The 25,847-nt window shown below is 40.9% G+C and overlaps 1 protein-coding gene across 2 annotated transcripts in view; it reads right to left on the reverse strand.

The window, feature by feature from the left end:
- Positions 1 to 25,847, reverse strand: part of LYPD6 (LY6/PLAUR domain containing 6) — a 133,573-nt gene that overhangs the window by 27,067 nt on the left and 80,659 nt on the right. For both annotated transcript variants that reach the window (XM_027561163.1, XM_027561171.1), the window contains exon 2: positions 12,372 to 12,560. In XM_027561163.1, the coding sequence (XP_027416964.1) occupies positions 12,372 to 12,489 (118 nt within the window). In that variant the 5' untranslated portion in view covers positions 12,490 to 12,560. The remainder of the gene's footprint in view (positions 1 to 12,371; positions 12,561 to 25,847) is intronic.

Genomic DNA, 25,847 nt, shown 5'->3' on the forward strand with positions numbered 1-25,847 from the left:
TGTATGATTCCATTTATGTAACATCCCATTTATGTAACATTTTTTTACATGAGAAAAGTTTAGAAGGTGGAGAAAAGATTAGTGGTGGTAAGGAGGCTGGGGATGAGAGTGGTAGGAGAGAGAGGGTCAGAGGGACATGGTGTGAATGAGGCCAACAGAAGGAATCTTTGTGCTACTGAAATTGTCTAGTGTCTAGGCTTGGTGGTGGATCCACAAACCTACATGTGATAAAATTATGTAGAACTAAATACACAAAAACACTCATGCAAAAATACACAAACGAACCCGAGTAAAATGGGGAAGTCTGAATAAAACCGGTGGATTAGTGTATTAGCATCACTAACCTGGCTGTGCTATTATTCTACAGCTTTTTAAATGCCACCATTGGGGTAAACTGGGCAAAGTACACATGGAATCTCTACTTATAATTTCTTATAAGTGCTGATGCAGCCATAATAATCTCAGTAAAAATATCGATTAACAAAGGGCACTCTAGGTTTCCTATCACTGACTTTTATATGTCAACTTAAGTAGACATATTAACATGGCAAATATAAATCCTAGGCTCAATCATTAAAACTTTATTGATGTTTGATCATCATTTCTTTAGCTCAATCTAAAATTTTTATCGGGCTGGACATGACATAACTAAGCATCCCGGGGGATAGTACGTGTCAGCTAAGAGAATAGTCTTTGTTGCTAAAATACATGCTGCCTGTGCAGAGGTGACCCTCCTAACAAGGCCTGGGAGCCCACAGCCAATGCCAGGGGCAGCGTGCTGAAGGCACAGTTGGGGTGTGGGTGCACTGTGGGATCCTAGCTCCAGCCTCAGGGATTCATGATTCCAGGAAGCTCTTCCTAGCCATCCCCTCCATTCCGCATCCCTGAGCTGCCTCTTCCTGCCTTCTGAAGGGGCTGTCCTCCAGTACGTGTATTCTTTGCCTTGCACTTGTGTTCAGGTGGGATACACCCATGAGAGTCAGGCTCTTAGAGTGCACCACACACCAGGCTCTCCTTGGCATTTAAGGAAGAGGATCCATAAGGAATGTCAGGCGAGGCTGTCTGTCCTATTCCCTGATGTATTTTCATTTGCTGCTTAGTTCTAATCATTTGCTTGCTTTGTTGCTTAGAGTTTTGCCTTTCATAGACAGAACTTGTGTGTGTGTGTGTGTGTCTGTTCTAATTTGTAAAACTACCTGGCCTCTTTGAAAGCTGCAAACACGCAAACACTTCATCTGCAGCAGCCAACTGTTCTTCCTCGCAGATGGCTGAGCCTGCATGTCCCACTGGCGGAAATAATCATCTCAGGGTAAATTGCTTTGCCCACATGGAACCAATTAAGTATGTTATCAAAAATAAATGAAGGAGGAGGCAGCAGCTTAAGGCCAGAATTATGGGCCAGATATAACTTTGATTTTCACCTTGCCTAGAATAGCTGCCCATCTTGCTTGCAATATTTCACAGAGCTGACTCTGACAATATCCAATAAGCTAACATGATCAAAAGTTATAAACTGTCTAAAAAAGACAGATAACTGGAACATTTAACAGGCCCGTTTGAGAGTTCTATGTTCCTCCTAGTGACTGGTAACTCAAGTTCATAAGCAGAATGATTCTGAGAGCATGGGTTGTCTTAAAAAAATGAGGAATGGAAGGCAGCCTAGCCATAGCCATCCAACCACTACATTCCCAGAGAGAAAATTTCACTCTGGTTAAACATGCTCTCGCTATCATGTAATTATAATAAAGCAGAAGTCAATTGTTTTGTAAAACTACATATAGAAAATTTTTCTATCTTTACATCCTACTGCCTAGATAGGTGGGTTACACTCAAGTAAAAAGATTCTGGTTTAGGTAAGTATACACCTAAAGAATTTAAAATAGATTCTCATATTCCAAAAGGCATTCAATATTCTTACAGACATTTTAACTAGATTATTTTTATAAATACCATCATTAAAAACTATACAAAGTATTTTAGGAAATTATCCTGATCGGATACATTAAATATAGTTTTGCTACCTACTTTAAGGGATTCAATATATAAAAAAGTGTAACGGGTAGAACTTTGTAAGATTTGAAGTAGAATTATTAAAGAAGGAGTTTTGGAAAAAAAGATGTAAATGATTTGTCAAAGAAGAGCATTTCTCAAAAAATGATCATATTCACCAAGGTTTATGACTGCCAAGTTAACCATAATACTTCAGCTTGCATGATTAATTCACTAGAGTATCCAATTTTATCTGTCTGTCACAGCAGCCAGTAAGATTTTTAGCTGGAATGCTGGATTAGTTATTTCTGGAAACTTTCCCATCAAAGAGATAAATTAAGAACTTGGAACGAAGACTGATGATCCAGCCATTCCAAAAATAAACTTATTGAGAGCCTAGCACTAGCGAGTTGTAGCGTCCCCAAATTTGGATTAATAGAGTCTTAAAATTATCTTTTGCAAGACTAGTGACAATATTAAACACTGCCATTTCTTATATGAGTAGGCCTAGAGTCTGAAATTAACTCAGAGCATATAAAACTTTAAACAGGAATATGAGCTAAAACACTAGGATAGCAACAGACGCTCTGTTTAAAATCATTTAGCTCTGAAAGTGTTTGACAATTAACCAAAGGATCTCATTTTTGGTGAGCTTGGTTTTTGAATCCACAACTTCATATCTGTGTGCATTCTCAACAATGACAGTCTAACATTTACTTTTAGGAACTTGTATTTATATCTTGGCAGGTAGCAGTGATCAGTGAATAATCAAATCCTTTTCGGTGACAAATCTCTGAAAACAGACTCAGCTTTCAGTCAATAATCACAGCACAATGCTATGTAATGGTTAAATTCCCCATCCTGGAAATATTTAGCTAAAACGCAAGGTCTACAGATGAACAATTATCTCCACTAACTTGCTAACTGATACTGCATCTGATAAAAAAGTTTTGTTTTCTTTTTTTTTTTTAAAAAAAAAGGACAGAAAGAGGTTCCTAAGAGATGTGCTATTTTCTTCTTTGTTACTTCAAAGCATAACAAAGCAAGTAGGGTTTCAAATTGTTGTGGTCCCAGCTGCGAATGAATCTAATTTGGCTCTTGATCACAGAGTTAATAAGCTTAGTACTCTGTATTTCAGGGCATAAGTCCTTGGTCCCTCAAGAGAAGGTGATTGTAAAGAAAAAAAGAAAAGCCAAAGTGCCCAGTTACTCCCTGTAATATAATCTGTCCATTAACTTTCCTGGTCAGCCATAGTTCAACCGCCCATAATTCATTTGTAAGGCATCAGAAAAGATTTCGTCTTTGTTTCCATCTCTTGGAAATTTTGCCTGGATACAGGCCTTAAGTTACCAAAACCATGGTGAGAAGAGAGTCTTGTTTTAAAACGTATACTGATGTATAATGTATCCAAACTTTTATTTTTCATTCTTGCTAAATTAATTACCATTGGTTTTAGAAACTGGATGCAAACACAAAATTTCTAGAAATCTAATAAACTGACCTTCTCTGTCCATGAGGCAACAACATGTTGTCAGTATAATTTAATACCACGAATATACTCCTGATAGAAATGCATTTCCTGGGACCTTTCTAAACAGTCTTCATACTCCCTAAAATTTCCCAGGCAAGCATACTGGAGTGGGTAGCTATTCCCTTCTCCAGGGGATCTTCCCAACCCAGGGACTGAACCTCAGTCTCTGTCATTGTAGTCAGATTCTTTATCTCTGAGCCACTAGGGAAGCCCTCTTGTAAAGTAGAATTATGGAAAATTTTCACTGGCTCACTATCTGGGCGTAAACAAGGCACCTGCAGAGATAGAACTCTGGTCCACATGATTAAGAAAAGCTACAGAATATGCAACCAGAGGATTTCTCTGGAAAGGTTTCTATTATAAGGACAGAAAAGAGGCCAAGAACAGGCTGAAGTCACTTAGAATGTTAAATTCTGCTATTATGTATGAGGTCTAACAACCAAATAAGTAGCTCCATGTCTCTTAAAATGAACACCTGCTTTAAAGGTTTTTATTAGGCTTGTGGTACTTTAATTATGGGCTGGGAAGAAATCCATCATTTTTCACATGAAAAAGAAAAAACATATAAATGATGAAAAAGAATGTTATTGAGGACAGTGCCTTAAGTTTGAAAGCCATTAAGTTTATTTCTTTTAAAGGCTTAGAAACTTCAAAGATTATAGGGAACCATAGAGCAAAGGAGATTAGTCATGGGAGGCTAAACTTTGCCAACCCAGGTTCCAGTCCCACACCTTGCTAACTATGAGGGCTGTTTGGGGTCTTGGAGAAAAGAGTTCGTGTTTGTCTGGTGTAGAAAACGTGTCTTCTCACATCTCAAGCATCACTGTATTTCTCCTTGGGCAGGTTCTGAGCAGTATCTAATATTAATGGAATCAGGCTCACTCACTGACCCCAAGAAAGCTATCTGTGCCTCCATCTACAAAGGGAGGTGATTATATTAATAATTCAAAATCAAAATAATCCCACACTTCCCTCATCTATTTTTTATTATCTATGTTCTATAGAAACCTGCTTATTTGTGGAGAGATAGCTTTATCTAAATTCAGTCTACTAGGTGCTGCTCAAGGGCAGACAACTATGACCATTTAAAAAAATCCAAGTGTAAAAACAAGCAAAAATACACCAAAAACTTCTGAAATAGTGCAGAGAAATGTGAAGTTAACTCTGCTTTAAAGTGTGCAGAATAAACCAAGTTCTGGGCAAGTGGGAAACATGGGCAGGAACTTGAATCCAGCACAAACTTATATTCCTTGTGACCAGTTATGGAGACTCTGAAAGAGAACCCAGGCCAGACCTGTGGGCGAATCAACATATAATGTACCTTACGAACAACTGCCTCTGCCCTTCTCCATATTCCAAAATCACATCAGAAAACTCCATCACTTCTTTCTGTATCAGTCAGTTCAGTCACTCAGTCGTGTCTGACTCTTTGTGATCCCATGGACTTTAAAACACCAGACTTCCCTGTCCATCACCAACTCCCAGAGCCCACTCAAACTCATGTCTACCATATGGTGATGCCATCCAACTATCTCATCCTCTGTCGTCCCCTTCTCCTCCCACCTTCAATCTTTCCAAGCATCAGGGTCTTTCCCAATGAGTCAGTTCTTCTCATCAGGTGGCCAAAGAATTGGAGTTTCAGCTTTAGCATCAGTCCTTCCAATGAATATTCAGGACTGATTTCCTTTAGGATTGATAGGTTGGATCTCCCTGCAGTCCAAGGGACTCTCAAGAGTCTTCTCCAACAACACAGTTCAAAAGCATCAGTTTCGTGCTCAGCTTTCCTTATACTCCAACTCTCACATCCACTCACAACTATTGGAAAAACCATAGCTTTGACTAGACAGACCTTTGTTGGCAAAGTAATGTCTCTGCTTTTTAATATGCTGTCTAGGTTGGTCATAACTTTTCTTCCAAGGAGCAAGCGTCTTTTAATTTCATGGCTGCAGTCACTCTCTGCAGTGATTTTGGAACCTAAAAAACTAAAGTCTCTCACTGTTTTCATTGTTTCCCCATCTATTTGCCATGAAGTGATGGGACCGCATGCCACAATCTTAGTTTTCTGAATGTTGAGTTTTAAGCCAACTTTTTCACTCTCCTCTTTCACTTTCATCAAGAGGCTCTTTAGTTCTTCTTCACTTTCTGACAGAAGGGTGGTGTCATCTGCGTATCTGAGGTTACTGATATTTCTCCCGGCTATCTTGATTCCAGCTTGTGCTTCATCCAGCCTGGCATTTTGCAGGATGTACTCTGCATATAAGTTAAATAAGCAGGATGGCAATATGCAGCTTTGACATACTCCTTTCACGATTTGGAATCAGTCCATTGTTCCATGTCCAGTTTTAACTGTTGCTTCTTGACCTGCACACAGATTTCAAAGGAGGCAGGTCAGGTGGCCTGGTATTCCCATCTCTTGAAGAATTTTCCACAGTTTGTTGTGATCCACACAGTCAAAGGCTTTGGAGTAGTCAATGAAACAAAAGTAGATGTTTTTCTGGAACTCTCTTGCTTTTTTGATGATCCAGCAGATGTTGGCAATTTGATCTCTGGTTCCTCTGCCTTTTCTAAATCCAGCTTGAACATCAGTAAGTCCACAGTTCACAGTTCACATACTATTGAAACCTAGCGTGGAAAATTTTAAGCATTACTTTGCTAGTGTGTGAGATGAGTGCAACTGTGCAGTTATATAAACACTCTTTGACATTGCCCCTTCTTTGGGACTGGAATGAAAACTGACCTTTTCTAGTCCTGTGGCCACTGCTGAGTTTTCCAGATATGCTGGCATATTGAGTGCAACACTTTCACAGCATCATCTTTTAAGATTTGAAATAGCTCAACTGGAATTGCATCACCTCCTGTAGCTTTGTTCGTAGTGATGTTTCCTGAGGCCCACTTGACTTCACATTCCAGGATGTCTGGCTCTAAGTGAGTGATCACACCATCGTGGTTATCTGGGTCATGAAGATCTTTTTTGTATAGTTCCTCTGTGTATTCTTGCCACCTCTTCTTAATGTCTTCTGCTTCTTTTAGGTCCATGCCATTTCTGTCCTTTATTGTACCCATCTTTGCATGAAATGTTCCCTTGGTATCTCTAATTTTCTTGAAGAGATCTCTAGTCTTTACCATTCTATTGTTTTCTTCTACTTCTTTTCATTGATCGCTGAGGAAGGCTTTCTTATATCTCCTTGCTATTCTTTAGAACTGTGCATTCAAATGGGTATATCTTTCCTTTTCTCCTTTGCCCTTAGCTTCTCTTCTTTTCTCAGCTATTTATAAGGTCTCCTCAGACAACCATTTTGCCTTTTTGCATTTCTTTCTGTATAGTGAGCTCTTTTTAATCAGGCCATGGCTCTATTCAATTAACATAGGTCAGGTCAGTTCAGTTCAGTCTCTCAGTCATGTCCGACTCTTTGGAACCCTACAGACTGCAGCATGCCAGGCCTCCCTGTCCATCACCAACTCCCAGAGTCTACTCAAACTCATGTCCATTGAAGTTGGTGATGCCTTCCAACCATCTCATCCTCTGTCATTTCCTTCTCCTCCTGCCTTCAATCTTTCCCTGCATCAGAGTCTTTTCAAATGAGTCAGTTCTTTGCATCAGGTAGCCTAAATATTGGAGTTTTAGCTTCAGCAGCAGTCCTTCCAATGAATATTCAGGACTGATTGCTTTTAGGATGGACTGGTTGGATGTCCTTGCAGCCTAAGGGACTCTCAAGAGTCTTCTCCAACACCACAGTTCAAAAGCATCAAGTAACATAGGTCACCTGAGTGGAAATTTTCCATCAATTTCTAAACAGCACAGATGGTTGCCCCTCGTGTGCTATTCAAAGGTCATCCTTCAAAGATCCCATTCTGAAATGGACTTTCCAAATATGGTCCCATTTGGGACTTCCTTGGTATCCCAGTGGTTAAGAATCTGCCTTCCAGTGCAGGGGACATGGGTTTGATCTCTAGTCTGGGAAGATCCCACATGCAGTGGAGCAACTGAGCCCAAGAGCCACAACAACTGAGCCCATGTTCCTAGAGCCCATGCTGTGCTATAAGAGAAGCCACTGCAAAAAAAAAAAAAAAAAAAAAACCCAAGTTACAACGAAGAGTAGCCCCCCTTTGTCACAACTAGAGAAAACCTACACACAGCAACAAAGACCCAACACAGCCAAAAAGAAACAAATAAACAGAGGTCCATCCAACACCAGCACTGACACATCATACCTCTGAAGCAGAAGCAGTGGGTAGGTTTGTCTGGTTCTTGATCACTTAAATCAACCCCTTTTAACTTTCCTTCCTACTCTGTGTACAGTCACAGCCTCAGAGAAGGCCAGGCATGGGTCTGTTATGAGGCCTAGTGACTTCTGAGTCTGCCACTGAAGCAGACAAATAATCCCACAGAAGCTTTAAGTCCTGGCAATCAAACATAAGAGACCGGAACCTAGGCTTTTTTTTTTTTTCCTCACTGACTCCAGTTAAAAAAAGCATGGCTATGACCCCATGAACTGTAGCACATCAAGCTCCTCAGTCCATGGACTTCTCCAGGCAAGAATACTGGAATGGATGGTTATTCCCTTCTCCAGGAAATCTTCCTGAGCCAAGGATTGAACCAGGGTCTCCTGCATTGCAAGCAAATTCTTTACCATCTGAGCCATTAGGGAAGCCCTTGGAGAAAATAACACAATGCAATCCTAGAAAACAGAAAAACTACCAAAGCACTCTCTTTTCATGAATGTTACTAAAATAAACTGCCTTGCAAAAACAAGCAGCCAGATAAGCTTTCCACACAATTAACTAGTAGGCATCAGTCTATACTGGTGAGAACAATAAATCTAAAGAAACTACTAGCTGCCAATCAAAAATATATTTGGAGTTAAAAAAATTAGTGATGTATATTTAGCATTCTCAGTTTACTATCTGAGTCAATTACAATAGCATAAATAATAAGCATCTGATTTCATGTTATGTATGTGCCTCAGTTCCGTTCAGTTCAGTCGCTCAGTCGTGTCCAACTCTTAGCGACCCCATGAACTGCAGCACGCCAGCCTCCCTATCCATCACCAACTCCCGGAGTTTACTCAGACTCATGTCCATCGAGTCAGTGATGCCATCCAGACTTCTCATCCTCTGTCATCCCCTTCTCCTCCTGCCCCCAATCCCTCCCAGCATCAGAGTCTTTGCCAATGAGTCAACTCTTCGTATCAGGTGTCCAAGGTACTGGAGTTTCAGCTTTAGCATCATTCCTTCCAAAGAAATCCCAGGGCTGATCTCCTTCAGAATGGACTGGTTGGATCTCCTTGCAGTCCAAGGAACTCTCAAGAGTCTTCTCCAACACCACAGTTCAAAAGCATACATTCTTTGGCGCTCAGCCTTCTTCACATACCAACTCTCACATCCATACATGACCACAGGAAAAACCATAGCCTTGACTAGATGGACCTTTGTTGGCAAAGTAATGTCTCTGCTTTTCAATATGTTATTTAGGTTGAACATAACTTTCCTTCCAAGGAGTAAGCGTCTTTGAATTTCATGGCTGCAGTCACCATCTGCAGTGATTTTGGAGCCCAGAAAAATAAAGTCTGACACTGTTTCCCCATCTATCTCACATGAAGTGATGGGATCGGATGCCATGATCTTTGTTTTCTGAATGTTGAGCTTTAAGCCAACTTTTTCACTCTCCCCTTTCACTTTCATCAAGAGGCTTTTTAGTTCCTCTTCACTTTCTGCCATAAGGGTGGTGTCATCTGCATATCTGAGGTTATTGATATTTCTCCCGGCAATCTTGATTCCAGCTTGTGTTTCTTCCAGACCAGTGTTTCTCATGATGTACTCTGCATAGAAGTTAAAGAAGCAGGGTGACAATATACAGCCTTGACGTACTCCTTTTCCTATTTGGAACCAGTCTGTTGTTCCATGTCCAGTTCTAACTGTTGCTTCCTGACCTGCATACAAATTTCTCAAGAGGCAGATCAGGTGGTCTGGTATTCCCATCTCTTTCAGAATTTTCCACAGTTTATTATGATCCACACAGTCAAAGGCTTTGGCATAGTCAATAAAGCAGAAATAGATGTTTTTCTGGAACTGCTTTTTTGATGATCCAGCGGATGTTGGCAATTTGATCTCTGGTTTCTCTGCCTTTTCTAAAACCAGCTTGAACATCAGGAAGTTCATGGTTCACATATTGCTGAAGCCTGGCTTGGAGAATTTTGAGCATTACTTTACTAGCATGTGAGATGAGTGCAATTGTGCGGTAGTTTGAGCATTCTTTGGCATGCCTTTCTTTGGGATTGGAATGAAAACTGACCTTTTCCAGTCCTGTGGCCACTGCTGAGTTTTCCAAATTTGCTGGCATACTGAGTGCAGCACTTTCACAGCATCATCTTTCAGGATTTGAAATAGCTCAGCTGGAATTCCATCACCTCCACTAGGTTTGTTCGTAGTGATGCTTTCTAAGGCCCACTTGACTTCACATTCCAGGATGTCTGGCTCTAGGTGAGTGATCACACCATCGTGATTATCTGGGACGTGAAGATCGTTTTTGTACAGTTGTTCAGTGTATTCTTTTCACCTCTTCTTGATATCTTCTGCTTCTGTTAGGTCCATACCATTTCTGTCCTTTATCTAGCCCATCTTTGCATGAAATTTTCCCTTGGTGTCTCTAATTTTCTTGAAGAGATCTCTAGTCTTTCCCATTCTGTTGTTTTCCTCTATTTCTTTGCATTGATCGCTGAGGAAGGCTTTCTTATCTCTTCTTGCTACTCTTTGGAACTCAGCATTCAGATGCTTATATCTTTCCTTTTCTCCTTTGCTTTTCACTTCTCTTCTTTTCACAGCTATTTGTAAGGCCTCCCCAGACAGCCATTTTGCTTTTTTGCATTTCTTTTCCATGGGGATGGTCTTGATCCCTGTCTCCTGTACAATGTCACGAAGCTCATTCCATAGTTCATCAGGCACTCTATCTATCAGATCTAGGCCCTTAAATCTATTTCTCACTTCCACTGTATAATCATAAGGGATTTGATTTAGGTTATACCTGAATGGTCTAGTACTTTACAAATATTATTTCTAGTCCACAATACAATACTATAGGGTATACATCATTCTAACCATGCTAGAAATGTAGAGATCAAACTTTAAAAGATTCTCCTCATATTTACTGAGCATTTACTATGGCTCACAGGCTTCCTAGGTGGCACTAGTGGTAAAGAGCCTGCCTGTTAATGCAGGAGACGCAAGAGACATGGGTTCAATCCCTGGGTCCGGAAGGTCCACTGGAAGAGAAATGGCAACCCACTCCAGTATTCTTGGCTGGAGAATGCCATGGACAGAGGAGCCTGATGGGCTACCATCCATAGGGCTGCACAGAGCCGGACATGACTGAAGCGACTCCTCACACATACATGGCTCACAGTGCTAAGTGCTTTGTGTGTGTTCTTTTACTTACTCTTCACAAAGGTAGAGAATTTATTTCAAGTCAGAAGGCTATGAAGTAGCTGACCGAGGTGCTCACCCAAGGTCAGGTAGAGTCCAAGCCCCAGTGCATTGCTTGAACCATCTCTCATTTAACCAGAACATGAAGACATTAAATATTTTAACTATGTGGCATCAAAGGAGTCCAAGTGACTGCCTCTACCTTGCAGGCTGCAAGTTCCTCCAAAGCAAGGACTATGGTTGGTTTGCCTTTACATCTCTCCTGCCTATCACATCCCAACGCCTGACACACACAGTGCATGCTCAAGAAGTTTGTCAAACAGAACATTTGAAAAGAATGATACACCTTGAGGCAAATGCTAAAAGGTCAGCCCACAGACTAAATACCCGCCTCTCATACCACCAGTATTCTTGTCTGGAGAATTCCATGGACAGAGGAGCCTGGCTGGCTACCATCCATGGGGTCACAAAGAGTCAGACAAGACTGAGCAACTAACACACACTCACCACCACACTGGCAATCCAGTAGAGGGTCAAGCAAATATAAAAGATGAGATAAATACAGAGATGGTGACCAACAGAGGAAGCTAAGCTGCCGTGTTCCCCAAAGTGTGATTCTTAGAATATAGGCAGCAGCAGAATCACCTGAATTCTTGCTGAAAGCAAAAATCCATGGGGACCGCCCCAGATACATGCAGTCAGACACTCCGGGGAAGGGACCTGGGACACACATTATTCTGCACTCTGAAGATAACTCTTAAACACAGGAAACTGAAAGTGATAGGCAATAGGAAGTGGTGAGAGGTAATTATGCTGAAACTGAGAATTAGATGCACAGACAGGAAGGCCAGCTATTATCTTGCTTATAAAGGCCTGATCTTTTACTAACACCTTCCTCTGGGACTCGGTCATTTACTTTGATAACTGACTGAGATCTGGCAGAGTCAGAGAGAAGAGGGCTCAGAATCAGAGCCATGGTGCAGGGAACAGAGCAAACAAGCCAAATATTTTACTTAAAAACAAACACCCTGTAAAAGGGGGAGGTAAACACACACAGCATATTTTGGTGGCATGCACATGTGTGCATACTCAGTCGCTCGCTAAGTCATGTCTGACTCTTTCGCGACCCCATGGATTGTAGCCCACCAGGCTCCTCTGTTCATGGGATTTTCCCGGCAAGAATTCTGGAGTGGGTTGCCATTTCCTCCCCCAGGGGCTCTTCCTGACCCAAGGATCAAAACCTGCATCTCTTGCATTAGCAGGTGGGTTCTTTACCACGAGCGCCACCTGGGAAGCCCAGCATGTACACTCCCAACAATAAGTCACCAGGTTTCCCCCACATGGAAGGCTGCCTACTCCTGGCCAGTTTTCAGCTTTCAAATCTTATTTGAAATCAGGTGACATTTCTGCAGCGAAGAGAAGGGAGTCTTACTTGAAGGATGGAGGTAGATAATGTCTTTCACGGTGAAGTCCCGGGACTGGGCGGCTTTCAGACAGTCAGCCAGAAGACTGAGTAGCAGGAGCCAGGCCAGGGCGGGGCCAGCTTCCATGGCAGACCGAGGCTTCACTCATCCAGGGGACCTGGGAGCGGGAACTCCGGACGATGAAAGAGGATTTGCACCTGAAATACGAAGCCAGAGTCATCTCAGTGTCTACATGGGGAAAGCCACAGAGATTCGGCCCAGCTTATGCTGGCAGGATGAGCTGGGGAGAAACAGGGAGCCCAGGGCGCAAGGATGTGGGTAGACAGGGAGAGGAACTTCATAGACTGTAATTTTAGAGCACTTAGAAAATTTCAACCCAAATCCATTCTTAATTAGGTTGCTAAAGCTCCACTGCTAGCAGTCCCTTCTAATATCCAGCAGAGATGATATCAAGAGAGACTGAATTTTAATGAAATCCAGCTATTTTTGCCAGGAGGCCAGGGGATGGCTGCCAGAATCGACAATAAATAAGTAAGGTGCAGAAGCTCAGAAGCATTTCTTTGATAACAGCGAACGCCAGGGATGAGAGTACAGCCGTACTGGGTCATGCTGCCCATACAAACCTGTACAGGCTAGACTTTCAGATTAGAGAAGAAAAAAGATACGTAGGTAAACTGGCCTCTCCAATGAACCAAAATGTGTCTTTATAGCTTGAAATCTCCTTCACACAACTAACATTATTGGCTGCCTACTGTTGAAGTCCTTGGTATGTATCAGCTGATTCTCCTCATAACCCTATGAGATAGGCACCATTACCATCCCACTGTGAGGTAACAAGTCCAGCAAATATGTAGAGGAGCTGATTTAAACCCAGGCAGTCTGGTAAAGAAGCTGCATGCAAATGCAGGAGACATAAGATACCTAGATTCAATCCCTGGGTCAGGAAGATCCCCTGGAGGAAGGCATGGCAACCCACTCCAGTATTCACTCTGGGAAAATCCCATGGACAGGAGAGCCTGGTGGGTTACAGTCCACAGGGTCGCAAAGAGTTGGACATGACTGAGTGACTGAGCACACACCCAGTCTGGCCATTGAGACCACAATTAAAATTAGGTGATACTGTGTTCTTCCAAAGACTGATTCATGGTGTATAACAAAACCTGAAGAAATGAGATCAACGTGTCACTGTAACACTAAGTTTTCATCATTCTATCCTTTATTTGGACTCTATTCTTTTCAATTAAATTGATAGCAGTAAAATCTTTACTTACTTAGAATACCATCATTTGAGCACCCATGCAATGGGTCAAGTTAGATATTCACTTTATTTTAACCTGGCTAAAAGATAATTTGGACATTTTGTTCACGAATTCTGATACAAATATTCAATGATTTTTAAAACAGCATAACAAAACAATCCTAAAGTTATTCTGCCAAAACAAACAGAAAACAAGAGTAAATATATTACAAATCAAAATCAATAGAGAAAATCAATATGGATTAATCAGATATTAGAACACAGTACAGAGTAGTATTAATCAAAACAGAATGAGAGAAAGCATAAAAACGACTTCAGAAAATACAACACTCTAGGGAGCTCAGACATAGAACTATTTCACAGTACAAGCAATTTTTCAAAATCACAGAATAGGAAAATATTAAATAATAGTATGATAACTTTATTAAAAACTGTGAAAAAGATTAACTGACACCAAGCAATGCATGATACACTCAAATTAACTCCAAATGGATTGGTGTGTTTTTTTGTTTTAAATAGATGAATTGTTAGAAAATGGAGTAGAACCCTTATCACCATGTAACAGCCTGATGATGCCAGCCTTGCCAATTTCACACTCACTACACCCTCTTCCATTTATAATTTGGTTCCCCCAAACAGGTTTGCATTCAGAAAGGGAAGGAGTGGCTCATTCACTTCATAATGTGACTGCCAGGCACTGTGCTAGGCACTTGGTTAAATAATGTGATGAGAACACAAGTATCAAGGATTTCTTTTCCTCCATGGGTGACAGACACAAACGTTACCTCATAAACGGGGGTAAGAATACTTCCGTGTACATGCACTAGATCGGGTGAGGCAGCATCTGAGGGACAGATTCGCACAGCGCCCCCTGGACCCCCAGGAGGAATCGCGCTGACACCAGTCTCCTCACAATCTGGGCGCAGTTCGAGAGGGATGGTGAGGAAAGCTTTCTGGTTTTATTTTGAATAATTTAACATTAAATATCAACAAGTTGCCAATCTTAAGTTCTTTTTAATCTGAAACTTGATGTCAACACATACCAAACGCTGCAAGTGGCTCGTTTTCATTAAAGCATCTTTCAACCACAGTATTCCTTCCAGTTATTGATTTAAATTGCCTCCCTCTGCACAGTCCTTGCATAAGCATCAAGCATTACTTAATGTCATCTGAAATTAACCTTACTTCAACCTCTTTGGCATGGCTACCCAGCCAAGAGCCTTCATTTCACAGCTTGCGTTGACCATGCATGAGTAACACATAGAGGGGAAGAGTGAGACACTTGAATTTGAAACCTTACTCCAGTACTCTCTTGCTGTGCAACCTTAAGCGAGTTACTTAACAATTCTGTGCTCCAGTTTCCTCATCTGCAAAATGAGGATAAAACTACCAACCTTAAAATTGTACTATGCTGGCTCAGTGATAAGGAATCTGCCTTCCAGTGCAGGAGACATGGTTTGGTCCCTGGTCCAGGAAGATTCCCACGTGCCATGGAGCAACTAAGCCCCTGCACCACAACTAATGAGCCTGTGCTCTAGAGCCTGGGAGCCCCAACTGCTGAGTCCACGTGCCGCAACTATTGAAGCCCGTGCTCTCTAGAATCCCTGTTCCACATCAAGAGAAGCCACAGCAGTGAGAAACCAAAGCACCGCAACTAGAGAGTAGCCCCCATTCCCTGCAACCAGAGAAAAGCCCATGCATCAACAAAGACCCAGCACAGTGAAAAATAAATAAATAAATAAAATTATATTAAAAAGTGTACTACAAGTTGTCCTTAGAGAACAGACTTGGGTTTGCCAAGGGGGAGGGGGTTCTGGGAAGGATGGAGTGGGATGCTGGGGCTAGTAGATGAAAACTATTATATATAGAAAGGATAGAACAGCGAGAATGGGAGGAACAAACCCAAGACAATGAGGGTAAAGGAAAAAGAGAGAACAGGAGGGCGAAATAGACAGAGGTAAGATGACGCTAGAAAATATAAAGCAATGTGATCCTATGTTACTATGCTGCTCACCACTTCATAACAAGCCACAAAGAGATGATCCCAAGGAGCAGCTGCAGTCAGTGTGGTCCAGGGAGGAAGAAAGGAAGGAGAGTTTATCTGCCTGGTGCCGTTCTGTCTCTTGTCTCCCACCGACCAAGATTCACTCCACAAAGAACTCACTCCTCGACATCTCAGCAGTCAGAGTGGAGGGTCAACCCCATGTGGATGCACCTCTGACCAAGAAAGAGAAAGAAGGCACCAGCCATAGGAATCTAAGATAACACTCAAGGCTTGTCCCTAGTACACATGCTATTAATCCTTGTAAATGCCACAAGCTTTTGTTTCAGGGTTTGTTATTTTTATTTAAAATTTTTTCTATTGAGATGAAATTCATATCACATAAGATTCATCATTTAAAAACAATACAGTTTAGTGGGGGCTCTTAGTATGTTCATAGTACTGGGCAACCACCATCTAGTCTAGAATGTTTCCACCACCCCTGAAAGAAATCCTGCACCCATTAGCAGTCATTCCCAATTCTCTCCTCGCCCCACTCCCTGGCAACTACTAAGCTACTTTCTATCACTATGGATTTGCTTATTGGGAACATTTCATGTAAATGGAATCATACAAGATATAGTCTTTTGTATCTGGCTTCTTTCACCTGGTATAATGTTTTCAAGATTCATCCATGTTGCAATATGAATCAGCACATGATTCATTTTTATCGCTGAGTAACATTTCACTGTTATACCACTCATCATTTGATAGACGTTTGAATGGTTTCCGATTCTGGTCTATTTGTGACTAAGGCTATTATTAACATTCATGTACATTTTTTGTAAAAACATATGTTTTTATTTTTCTTGGGTATATTCTTAGGAGTGGAATTGCTAGATCTTATGGTAACTATAGAAATAGAGGAAAGAAATAGAGGAAAACAACAGAATGGGAAAGACTAGGGATCTCTTCAAGAAAATCAGAGATATCAAAGGAACATTTCATGCAAAGATGGGCTTGATAAAGGACAGAAATGGTATGGACCTAACAGAAGCAGAAGATATTAAGGAGAGGTGGCAAGAATACACTGAACAACTGTACAAAAAAGATCTTAACCACCCAGATAATCACGATGGTGTGATCACTCACCTAGAGCCCAGACATCCTGGAATGTGAAGTCAAGTGGGCCTTAGAAAGCATCACTACAAACAAAGCTAGTGGAGGTGATGGAATTCCAGCTGAGCTATTCCAAATCCTGAAAGATAATGCTGTGAAAGTGCTGCACTCAGTATGCCAGCAAATTTGGAAAACTCAGCAGTGGCCACAGGACTGGAAAAGGTCAGTTTTCATTCCAATCCCAAAGAAAGGCAATGCCAAAGAATGCTCAAACTACCGCACAATTGCACTCATCTCACACGCTAGTAAAGTAATGCTCAAAATTCTCCAAGCCAGGCTTCAGCAATATGTGAACCGTGAACTTCCTGATGTTCAAGCTGGTTTTAGAAAAAGCAGAGGAACCAGAGATCAAATTGCCAACATCCGCTGGATCATCGAAAAAGCAAGAGAGTTCCAGAAAAGCATCTATTTCTGCTTTATTGACTATGCCAAAGCCTTTGACTGTGTGGATCACAAGAAACTGTGGAAAATTCTGAAAGAGATGGGAATACCAGACCACCTGATCTGCCTCTTGAGAAATTTGTATGCAGGTCAGGAAGCAACAGTTAGAACTGGACATGGAACAACAGACTGGTTCCAAATAGGAAAAGGAGTTCGTCAAGGCTATATATTGTCACCCTGCTTATTTAACTTATATGCAGAGTACATCATGAGAAACACTGGTCTGGAAGAAACACAAGCTGGAATCAAGATTGCCGGGAGAAATATCAATAACCTCAGATATGCAGATGACACCACCCTTATGGCAGAAAGTGAAGAGGAACTAAAAAGCCTCTTGATGAAAGTGAAAGAGGAGAGTGAAAAAGTTGGCTTAAAGCTCAACATTCAGAAAACGAAGATCATGGTATCCGGTCCCATCACTTCATGTGAGATAGATGGGGAAACAGTGGAAACAGTGTCAGACTTTATTTTTCTGGGCTCCAAAATCACTGCAGATGGTGACTGCAGCCATGAAATTAAAAGACACTTACTCCTTGGAAGGAAAGTTATGACCAACCTAGATAGCATATTCAAAAGCAGAGACATTACTTTGCCAACAAAGGTCCGTCTAGTCAAGGCTATGGTTTTTCCTGTGGTCATGTATGGATGTGAGAGTTGGTATGTGAAGAAGGCTGAGCACCGAAGAACTGATGCTTTTGAACTGTGGTGCTGGAGAAGACTCTTGAGAGTCCCTTGGACTGCAAGGAGATCCAACCAGTCCTGGGATTTCTTTGGAAGGAATGATGCTAAAGCTGAAACTCCAGTACTTTGGCCACCTCATGTGAAGAGCTGACTCACTGGAAAAGACTGATGCTAGGAGGGATTGGGGGCAAGAGGAGAAGGGGATGACAGAGGATGAGATGGCTGGATGGCATCACTGACTCGATGGACATGAGTCTGAGTGAACTCCGGGAGTTGGTGATGGACAGGGAGGCCTGGCGTGCTGCGATCCATGGGGTAGCAAAGAGTCGGACACAACTGAGCAACTGATGTGATCTGATGGTAACTATGTTTACCTTTTTGAGGAACTTCCAAATGGTTTTACACTATGACTACACTATTTTACATTCCCATCAGTAAAATTTCTCTGCTTCTTCACTAACTTCACTTACTTTCACCAAAACATTTTATTACAGCCACCTTAGAGAGTATAAAGTGCACTGTGGCTTTGAGTTTCATTTCCCAAATGACTACTGAGTTGAACATATTTTCATGTGCTTACTGGTCATTTGTATATCTTCTTTGGAGTAATATTTATTCAAACACTTCACACACTTTAAATTGAGTTATCTTTTTATTGCTGAGTTATAAGAGTTCTTTCTATATGCTAGACTCTGGACCCTTTTCAGATATATGATTTGCAACTGTTTTCTCCTTTTCTCTGTGCTGACTTTTCACTTTCTTGATGACATATTTTGATAAGCAAAGGTTTTAAATTTTGATGAAGACCACACATTGCTTTCTATAAACAGAGATTGTGTTCCCTTACACAAGTCAAGTGCAACACAGTGCAACACACAAAAAAGATGTGCATACAATGCACAGTAAAAGAGCTCATCTACTTTATAGTAGCCAGAGCTATTTTTCCATCTTTTTTTCCATGAGAAAACAGGATGGGCAGGACTACCTATTAATATCACCAGCTGCTTACATTTCTGCAATAAATCATGAAGCACCACTCACTCTATTAGTATTTTCTAGGAGATGAAAAGTGAAAGATGAGCAGCAGGCATTCACAATTAGTCTAACTGCTACTGAAATATGGGCTCTGCTGACAGGGATGTATCTTTTCTATTCAGATTCTCAGTAGTTTATGGAGCTCTAATCCCTGATCCCCACAAATACCATGCTGGACATACTCATTGATATGAACGGTCATTTCTAGGACTTTGATGCTTTTCCCTAGAGTCCGCTGTGTCTTTGGAATGTTCTAGAGATTTAGAAAAGATGTTGCATCTCCATTTGGTGCACTGCTATTTGAATATGTGCTGAGGATTCATCCCTGACTACAGCTCTCTTATGAAGTACACTCTCATTTTCACAGCTCTGTGACCTTTCATTTGTTATTTATGAGCTTTTGCAAATCTAATACCATTCTGACAGATTTAATTTGTGCTCTAAATTACCTTTGCATGAGTTACTCAACTGCTGGGTTTATTCCAACAGATTACTTGCTACATTCTGAAACAGAAAAAAAAAGTTAGTTCAAGATCTATTAGACTTCCTCCACTTGGGAGAAAGTTGAAAAGAGTGACATTCTGATTTTTACTCCATGGTACTAGATGGTATTAAGGAGGATTTCTAACTCTAGTCAGAGAGTTAAAGCAACAGAGTCAGAACAGAGATCAAACTTTACAAATCTACATCCTAATTGCTATTTCATATAGAATCCATAAGAGAAGATTACTTCCTATTCCTTAAACTGATTAGTGGATAACAATGAAGCACTTCTGGAAGTTACAGATATATTAACTAAGTACCAAGTGACATGCCTCAATACTAAGTTAATATATAAGCAATTGTAAAGTAGAGAACTAACCCAATATAAATATTTTTCAATGCTACTTATATTAAAATTTGAACTGCCTTAATACAAGAACAAAATGGAATTCTAAAACCTGAAAAATCATTACAATTCTTGATCCAATTGTCAATATATATAGATTAGGCTTGGTGCCTTAATGATCTGAAAAAGTTAGTCCAGCTCCCAAAAGTATAAATTAAAGGTATGATGTCACAAAACTAAGTCCACTTAAATATTATAATTCTGACCATAGTACCTGTCTCACGATCTGGGGACTGCCCATAATATGTGGTGGTTTTAAAATATGTCTGCAAATCTGTAGACAGGTCACTGTTACAAAGTGGGATCTACTTCTTCCCTTGATTCTGGGCCAACTTCCTGACCAGTTGACCAGAGTGTGGTGGAAATGACACCATGTGACTTTCAAAGTTGGGTCATAGAAGGTGATTCAACTTCTAGCCAATCCTCTGAAACACTCATGCTGAAGCTGCACAAGCAGTCTGGGTACTTTGGGTGAGATGCTGTGAGAAAGCTCAAGTCGTCCAAACAGAGCAACTGAGAGTTCATGAAGAGAGAGAGCTGCCTGCTGGTCCCTAGCTGCTCCAGCTCCCTCTCCTCCCCTCTACCCCAGTTCCAACCACCGTCCGATTGCCACTGCATGGAGACTCCAAGCGAGAACTGCCCAGCCAAGCCCTTCCCATATTCCAGACCCACAGAAACCATGAGATAAACGAAATAATGGTTACTGCTTTATGCCACCAGGTTTTGGGTGGTTTATCATGCAGAAATAGATGTCTGGAACATAAGGAACTGGAGCAGGAGATCTAATTAGGAACTGCAGTTCTGCTCAAGAAGTCCTGCTTTTCACACTGGTTGGCAGGCACAGAAATCCAAATCAAACAAGCTGTAACCCAAATTGCAGGAAAGGGGTGAGGGGCAGAATTTTACTGTCTCACTTGACTGTTCAGCTCAGACACAGCTGGACTTTAATCTCATTATCAGAAATTTCCATCCCTCTGAGAGGACTTCTGCTTTGTCCTCTCTCTTGCCTTTATTCTTACTCAGGTCTTCTCAAACTGTAACCATCAGCAGTTTCAGAAGCATTTCCAGGGAGGCCCTTCCCCATCAGTTCCAGGCAAAGCCTGAAAAAGGAGTGAGCTTCATCTTTCAACCTTAACTGGCCAGGGCTGGGTGACTAGCACATTACTGAGACGAACACATAGCATCAACTTCATGGAAATCACATAGATATATTGGTTTCCCACAGGAAAATCTAGGTGTTACCTGAAGAAGAAAACTGGATGCTGGGCTAATAGAATTACACCAATGTCCACTACAACAAATAACACAGACTTCTAAGTAACTTCATTAGCCTAGAAGTGCAAAGTAAAATGAATGGAAGCTCACATGAACATTTCGGCAAATGCCAGAAGGTGGAGAGGTTACCTACTGACATGATTTACTTCTGTAAAAATGGAACATTACTCCATTACAACTTTCAAATCAAATATAAGGTTTAAACAGTGAAGACGGTTCATTTGGGCATATGGAATCAGTTTTGCCCTATACTTTCCCCTACTGAATGGAATGGCTCCTCGATTCACACACACCATGCGTTGCTATTGGCAAGCATAATGTTCTTTCATGAGCCATCCTACAGGACATTGTTAATCAGCCCTCTCTGAAAAAGAAGCCCCCAAGAAGCAAAACTCAGGAGCATGTGTAAGTCCTGTTCTTCCCCATGTGGAAGAACGTGGGGAAGGAGGGAGAAGAAGAGAATGAAGCTTGCTGGCCAAGAGAGACAGAGGAGAGATAGAGAAAAAAGCCAAGCTATGTACAACCCTCGCTTTTTGATCAATTTTTAACTCTTCCTTTGGATGCTTCAGTTTCCATCCAATAAAGACCACTTTGCCCAAGCTAGTTTGAAGTGGCTTTCTGTCCCTTGAAATTAGGAGCTCTGACCAACTCAAGAGTCTTCCAAAGTCCAGCCACTAGGTTAAATTTTGCTTTGCGATAAATATGCACTTTATCAACTAAAACATGCACTTATCAATTAAAAGGTTAGAGTTGGTTTTTTAAATGTCAGTAATAGAGAACTATCTCTTTCAGACTTCATAGATACTGATGTTTCATTTCCATAGCCTAAAGGGTGATAGATGTTCACATATTCCCAATTTAAATTGAGGATCTATTTGCATAAAAATCAATGCTTTGAAGAAATATGTATTTCTTTTTCAGGAACCCCTTGGCAAGAGCTTGAGTTATAGGGAAAAGCTGCCTTTCTATTTTGCTCTAAGCTGATTTAGAGGTCAATTGCATCAAAAACGCTTCAATTTTTGAAGGATAAACGATGCTGGCCAAATACATCTAGCAGTATGTTCGTGTTTCTAAAAGATGCTGTATTAAGTCTCTTTTGCTTGTTGGCCATATGCTTGTTTGCTTCCTCTACCAATTTGAAGGTACTAGAGAACTGACAAGCTGGTTTTGAAATACACACAGCCATAAGTGGATAAAGTCAAAGAACTCTCTGGGCAAGAATGGGACACTGGGTACATTTCAGCTAGTCTGCCAATTTTTTATTTACTTAGAAGGGAGTAGCAATTTGGAGAAAGTTTTGCTTTTGTGTTTTTCACTATATGTTTCTCTATGTTTAAAAATGTTGTGTTTACATTTTATTTTTTCTAGGAATTTTCATCTTAGAAACCTTCCAAAAATGTGAAAGTTCAAAATATTCTCAGAAACAATACGACAGTTATAGGGACTTCCCTGGTGGTCCAGTGGCTAAGACTCCACACTCCCAATGCATGGAGCCCGGGTTCAATCCCTACTTAGGGAACTAGAGCCCATATGCCACAACTAAAGATCCTGTATGTCATAACCAAGACCTTGTGCAGCCACATAAATAAATAAATATTTTTTCAAAAGAAAGAAACTATATGATAGTTATAAGTGGATTTAATTGCAAACGCATTTGCTCTTGGGTTCAAAATAGCCCAGTTCCACATCCAACATTTAGATCAAAGAAGAGTTACCTTGGTTCTATACAGAGGCAGTCTTCTTTGTATTTGGAGTAGTGTGTTAATCTTTCCCCTGATAATTTAGAGTGTTTCCAAAACTTCCCTAATAATCAGTTATAAAGCTGACACTGCCTACTGTGAATCCATGGGGACGTTCTGCCGTGTTTGAAGCACATTTTACTGGCAGAGACCACTGCATGATGTTTGGGGCCACTCTGCTTTGCTTTTAGAGACCTGGTGTGAGGATTCCTTCTGAGACCTTGAGGCCTATTAATTCTTCATGTCACCCCTCCCAGTTGGCTGTGGCCACTACCATGCTCACCCACATTAAGTGCTCTCTGCCTCTCTCACCTCCTTTCACACATCAGAAAGCCTGATGTAAACAAAAGACCCCACAGCTCTAACCTCTTCATGAAATATTCCTTCTATTGCTTTAAGATTGACTCAAATCTGGCTCACAGAGGGAAAAAAAAACACTTTCTTGGAGACTTCTGGTGGAAGGTGCTCATCTACCCAAGTTCCATGGATCCTGGGGCAGGAGGGAGCCAACATTCCTCTCCCTTCTACTGCAGCCTACAAAACATTGCTCTTCCTCTTCAATTGATATTCCTCCTCATCTCAAAAGCTAAACCAGCTGCCCTTGTAGCTGTTGTGAAGTGGCTGGAGAATATTAAGGATATAGCCCACCATCAACCATTAACGGCATTCGGCCTAATCTTGATTTTCATCCAAGATTCAGAAGAATCAACCAATCTTAAGTCTTATTTCCTGTCTTGCATGGAATAGAGTTTTGCCCAGGGTTCCAGGAATCCTAATCAAGTTTTTGTCAAAAAAGGCCTTGAAGACTGTTTCCATTTAGCCATGGATAACTCAAGTTCAAGAAGACTGTGTAACTGCTAGTTTGATAGGTGTGGAGAGCCTTTTCAGGATTTCTAACAGTGTAGGAAAGACAGCCTTGCTCTCTCTTCTTGTGGGAAAAATGGAAAAAAAAAATCAAATAGCCAACATCAAAACAATGGCTTATGTAAAAACGCTATGGCTATACTTTTTTCAAATCACTGGGTTCTTTGCAGCTAATTATAGACAGCCCCACCCCCACAGTTTATAGTGGTTCAACTTAATGATTTTTCAATTTCACAATGGTGCAAAAGCAGTAAGCAATCAGTAGAATCCATTTTTAATTCTGATCTTTTCCCAGGTTGGTGATTGATTGATGGGGCTGGTGATGCACAATACAATCCATCCCGATGCTGGGCAGCAGTTGCAGTTCCCATCAGCCACGCCAACATGAGGGTAAAAAACTGAAACAACAGTCATGCTATTAATATATCCTTACAACCATTCTGTTTTCCACTTTGAGTACAGTATTCAAAAAATTCTACAAGCTATTCAACACTTTATTGTAAAGTTGTTTAGTCGCTAAGTTGTGTCCAACTCTTTTGCGATCCCATGGACTGCAGCCCACCAGGCTCCTCTGTCCATGGGATTCTCCAGGCAAAAATACTGGAGTGGGTTGCCATTTTCTTTTCCAGGGGATCTTTCCAACCCAGGGATCGAACCCACGTCTCCTGCTTGGGCAGGCAGATTCTTTATCACTGTGCCACCAGGGAAGCCCTTCATATAAAATAGGCTTTGTGTTGGATGATTTTGCCTTAATTGTAGGCTAATGCAAGTGTTCTGCTTAAGGCAGGCTGGGCTCAGCTATCATGGTCCATAGGTTGGGTGTAGTAAATGCATTTTTGACTTCAGGATATTTTAACTTATAGGTTTTTCAGGACCTAACCCCATCATAAGTCAAGGAAGACATGTACTAAATCTTACCCCATGTTTCTCATTTAATAAGTAGTATGTTTTTAAAAACAAAATTATCCATGCATTCATCCTCCAAGTTTCTGATAACCAATACCTTGAGCAACACACAGTATGTCTCTCTCCCGATGACTCAAAAATCATCCGTTTTGGTTTTGTGAAAGGGTATTGGGGTCTGCTAAAACTCAGAGTCCAAACTATAACTGGAGTTTTTAAGAACACTTAACAGATTAACACAGTCATTGTGAGGAAGGAATGATTTCCTCACTCTGGGTTTGAAGGCAAAGGAATGTATCAAATGACTCTCTAACTCTATATCATTGAGGTAGCATTCTTCCTTTGTAACACTCCATCTTCATTTATAAGTCTCCATAAATAATGGTTATTAAAGAAGTCTACTACTGTAGCAGAACAGATTCTAATAAGATTTTACATAGTATTCATTCAGACAGAAAAGGATATGGGAATTATTAATAAAAGAAAATTATCCTTGGTAACAGAAAATTTTTTTGTTTTTGCATCTAAATTAATTTTCTTCTTACTGAAAAAAATTGCTGAGTAGCTTCTTGTGTATAAGGAAATGCAGCTATCTAGACAGACTCTGCTGCCTGACTGCTGACACTGAATTCAGCCATGTGAGAGTGAGTTTCCCCTCCCTTCTCCTTATTACTGTTTTCCTATTTCTGTTCCCATTCATTCCCCTTGTTTTCTATTTCACTTGTTAACTCATTCATTCATTCACCATCCACCATAGTTATCTAAGTGGGTGTACGTAACGTTTCCTGTTACACTTGTTATTGTTAATAGCTCCAGTTTAATACACAAAATTTTCAACTCTATTAGTAAAAAATTAATGCAATTCTTAAAAGTCTTTTAAAAAAGACAGATGATGCATCTTTGAGTCATTTAGTCAAGAGTGATCACGGTGTGATGTTAACCTTCTTTCCTTACAACCAAGGCTACGTGTTTGTAAGATGCCAAGCAGAGGAGACAGGTAACAATCATTGCACCACCCGTTCACAGGCCCTCTGGGCAGGAGGTCATAAGACATTGAACAATGAAATCCAATTAGAGGTCCATATTCCTTATGGAAGCAGCTTAACTGGAAAAGGGAAGAAAGGAAGAAATGGAGACAGGTATGACACATTTCACTTTATAAAGATCCAGTTAATCTCTAGGTTCATATGAACAATCATATAAGTATACTGATAATAATAGGGCACTGGAACTAGAGGG

This window comes from Bos indicus x Bos taurus, chromosome 2, assembly GCF_003369695.1.
Source record: "Bos indicus x Bos taurus breed Angus x Brahman F1 hybrid chromosome 2, Bos_hybrid_MaternalHap_v2.0, whole genome shotgun sequence".
NCBI lineage: Eukaryota > Metazoa > Chordata > Mammalia > Artiodactyla > Bovidae > Bos > Bos indicus x Bos taurus.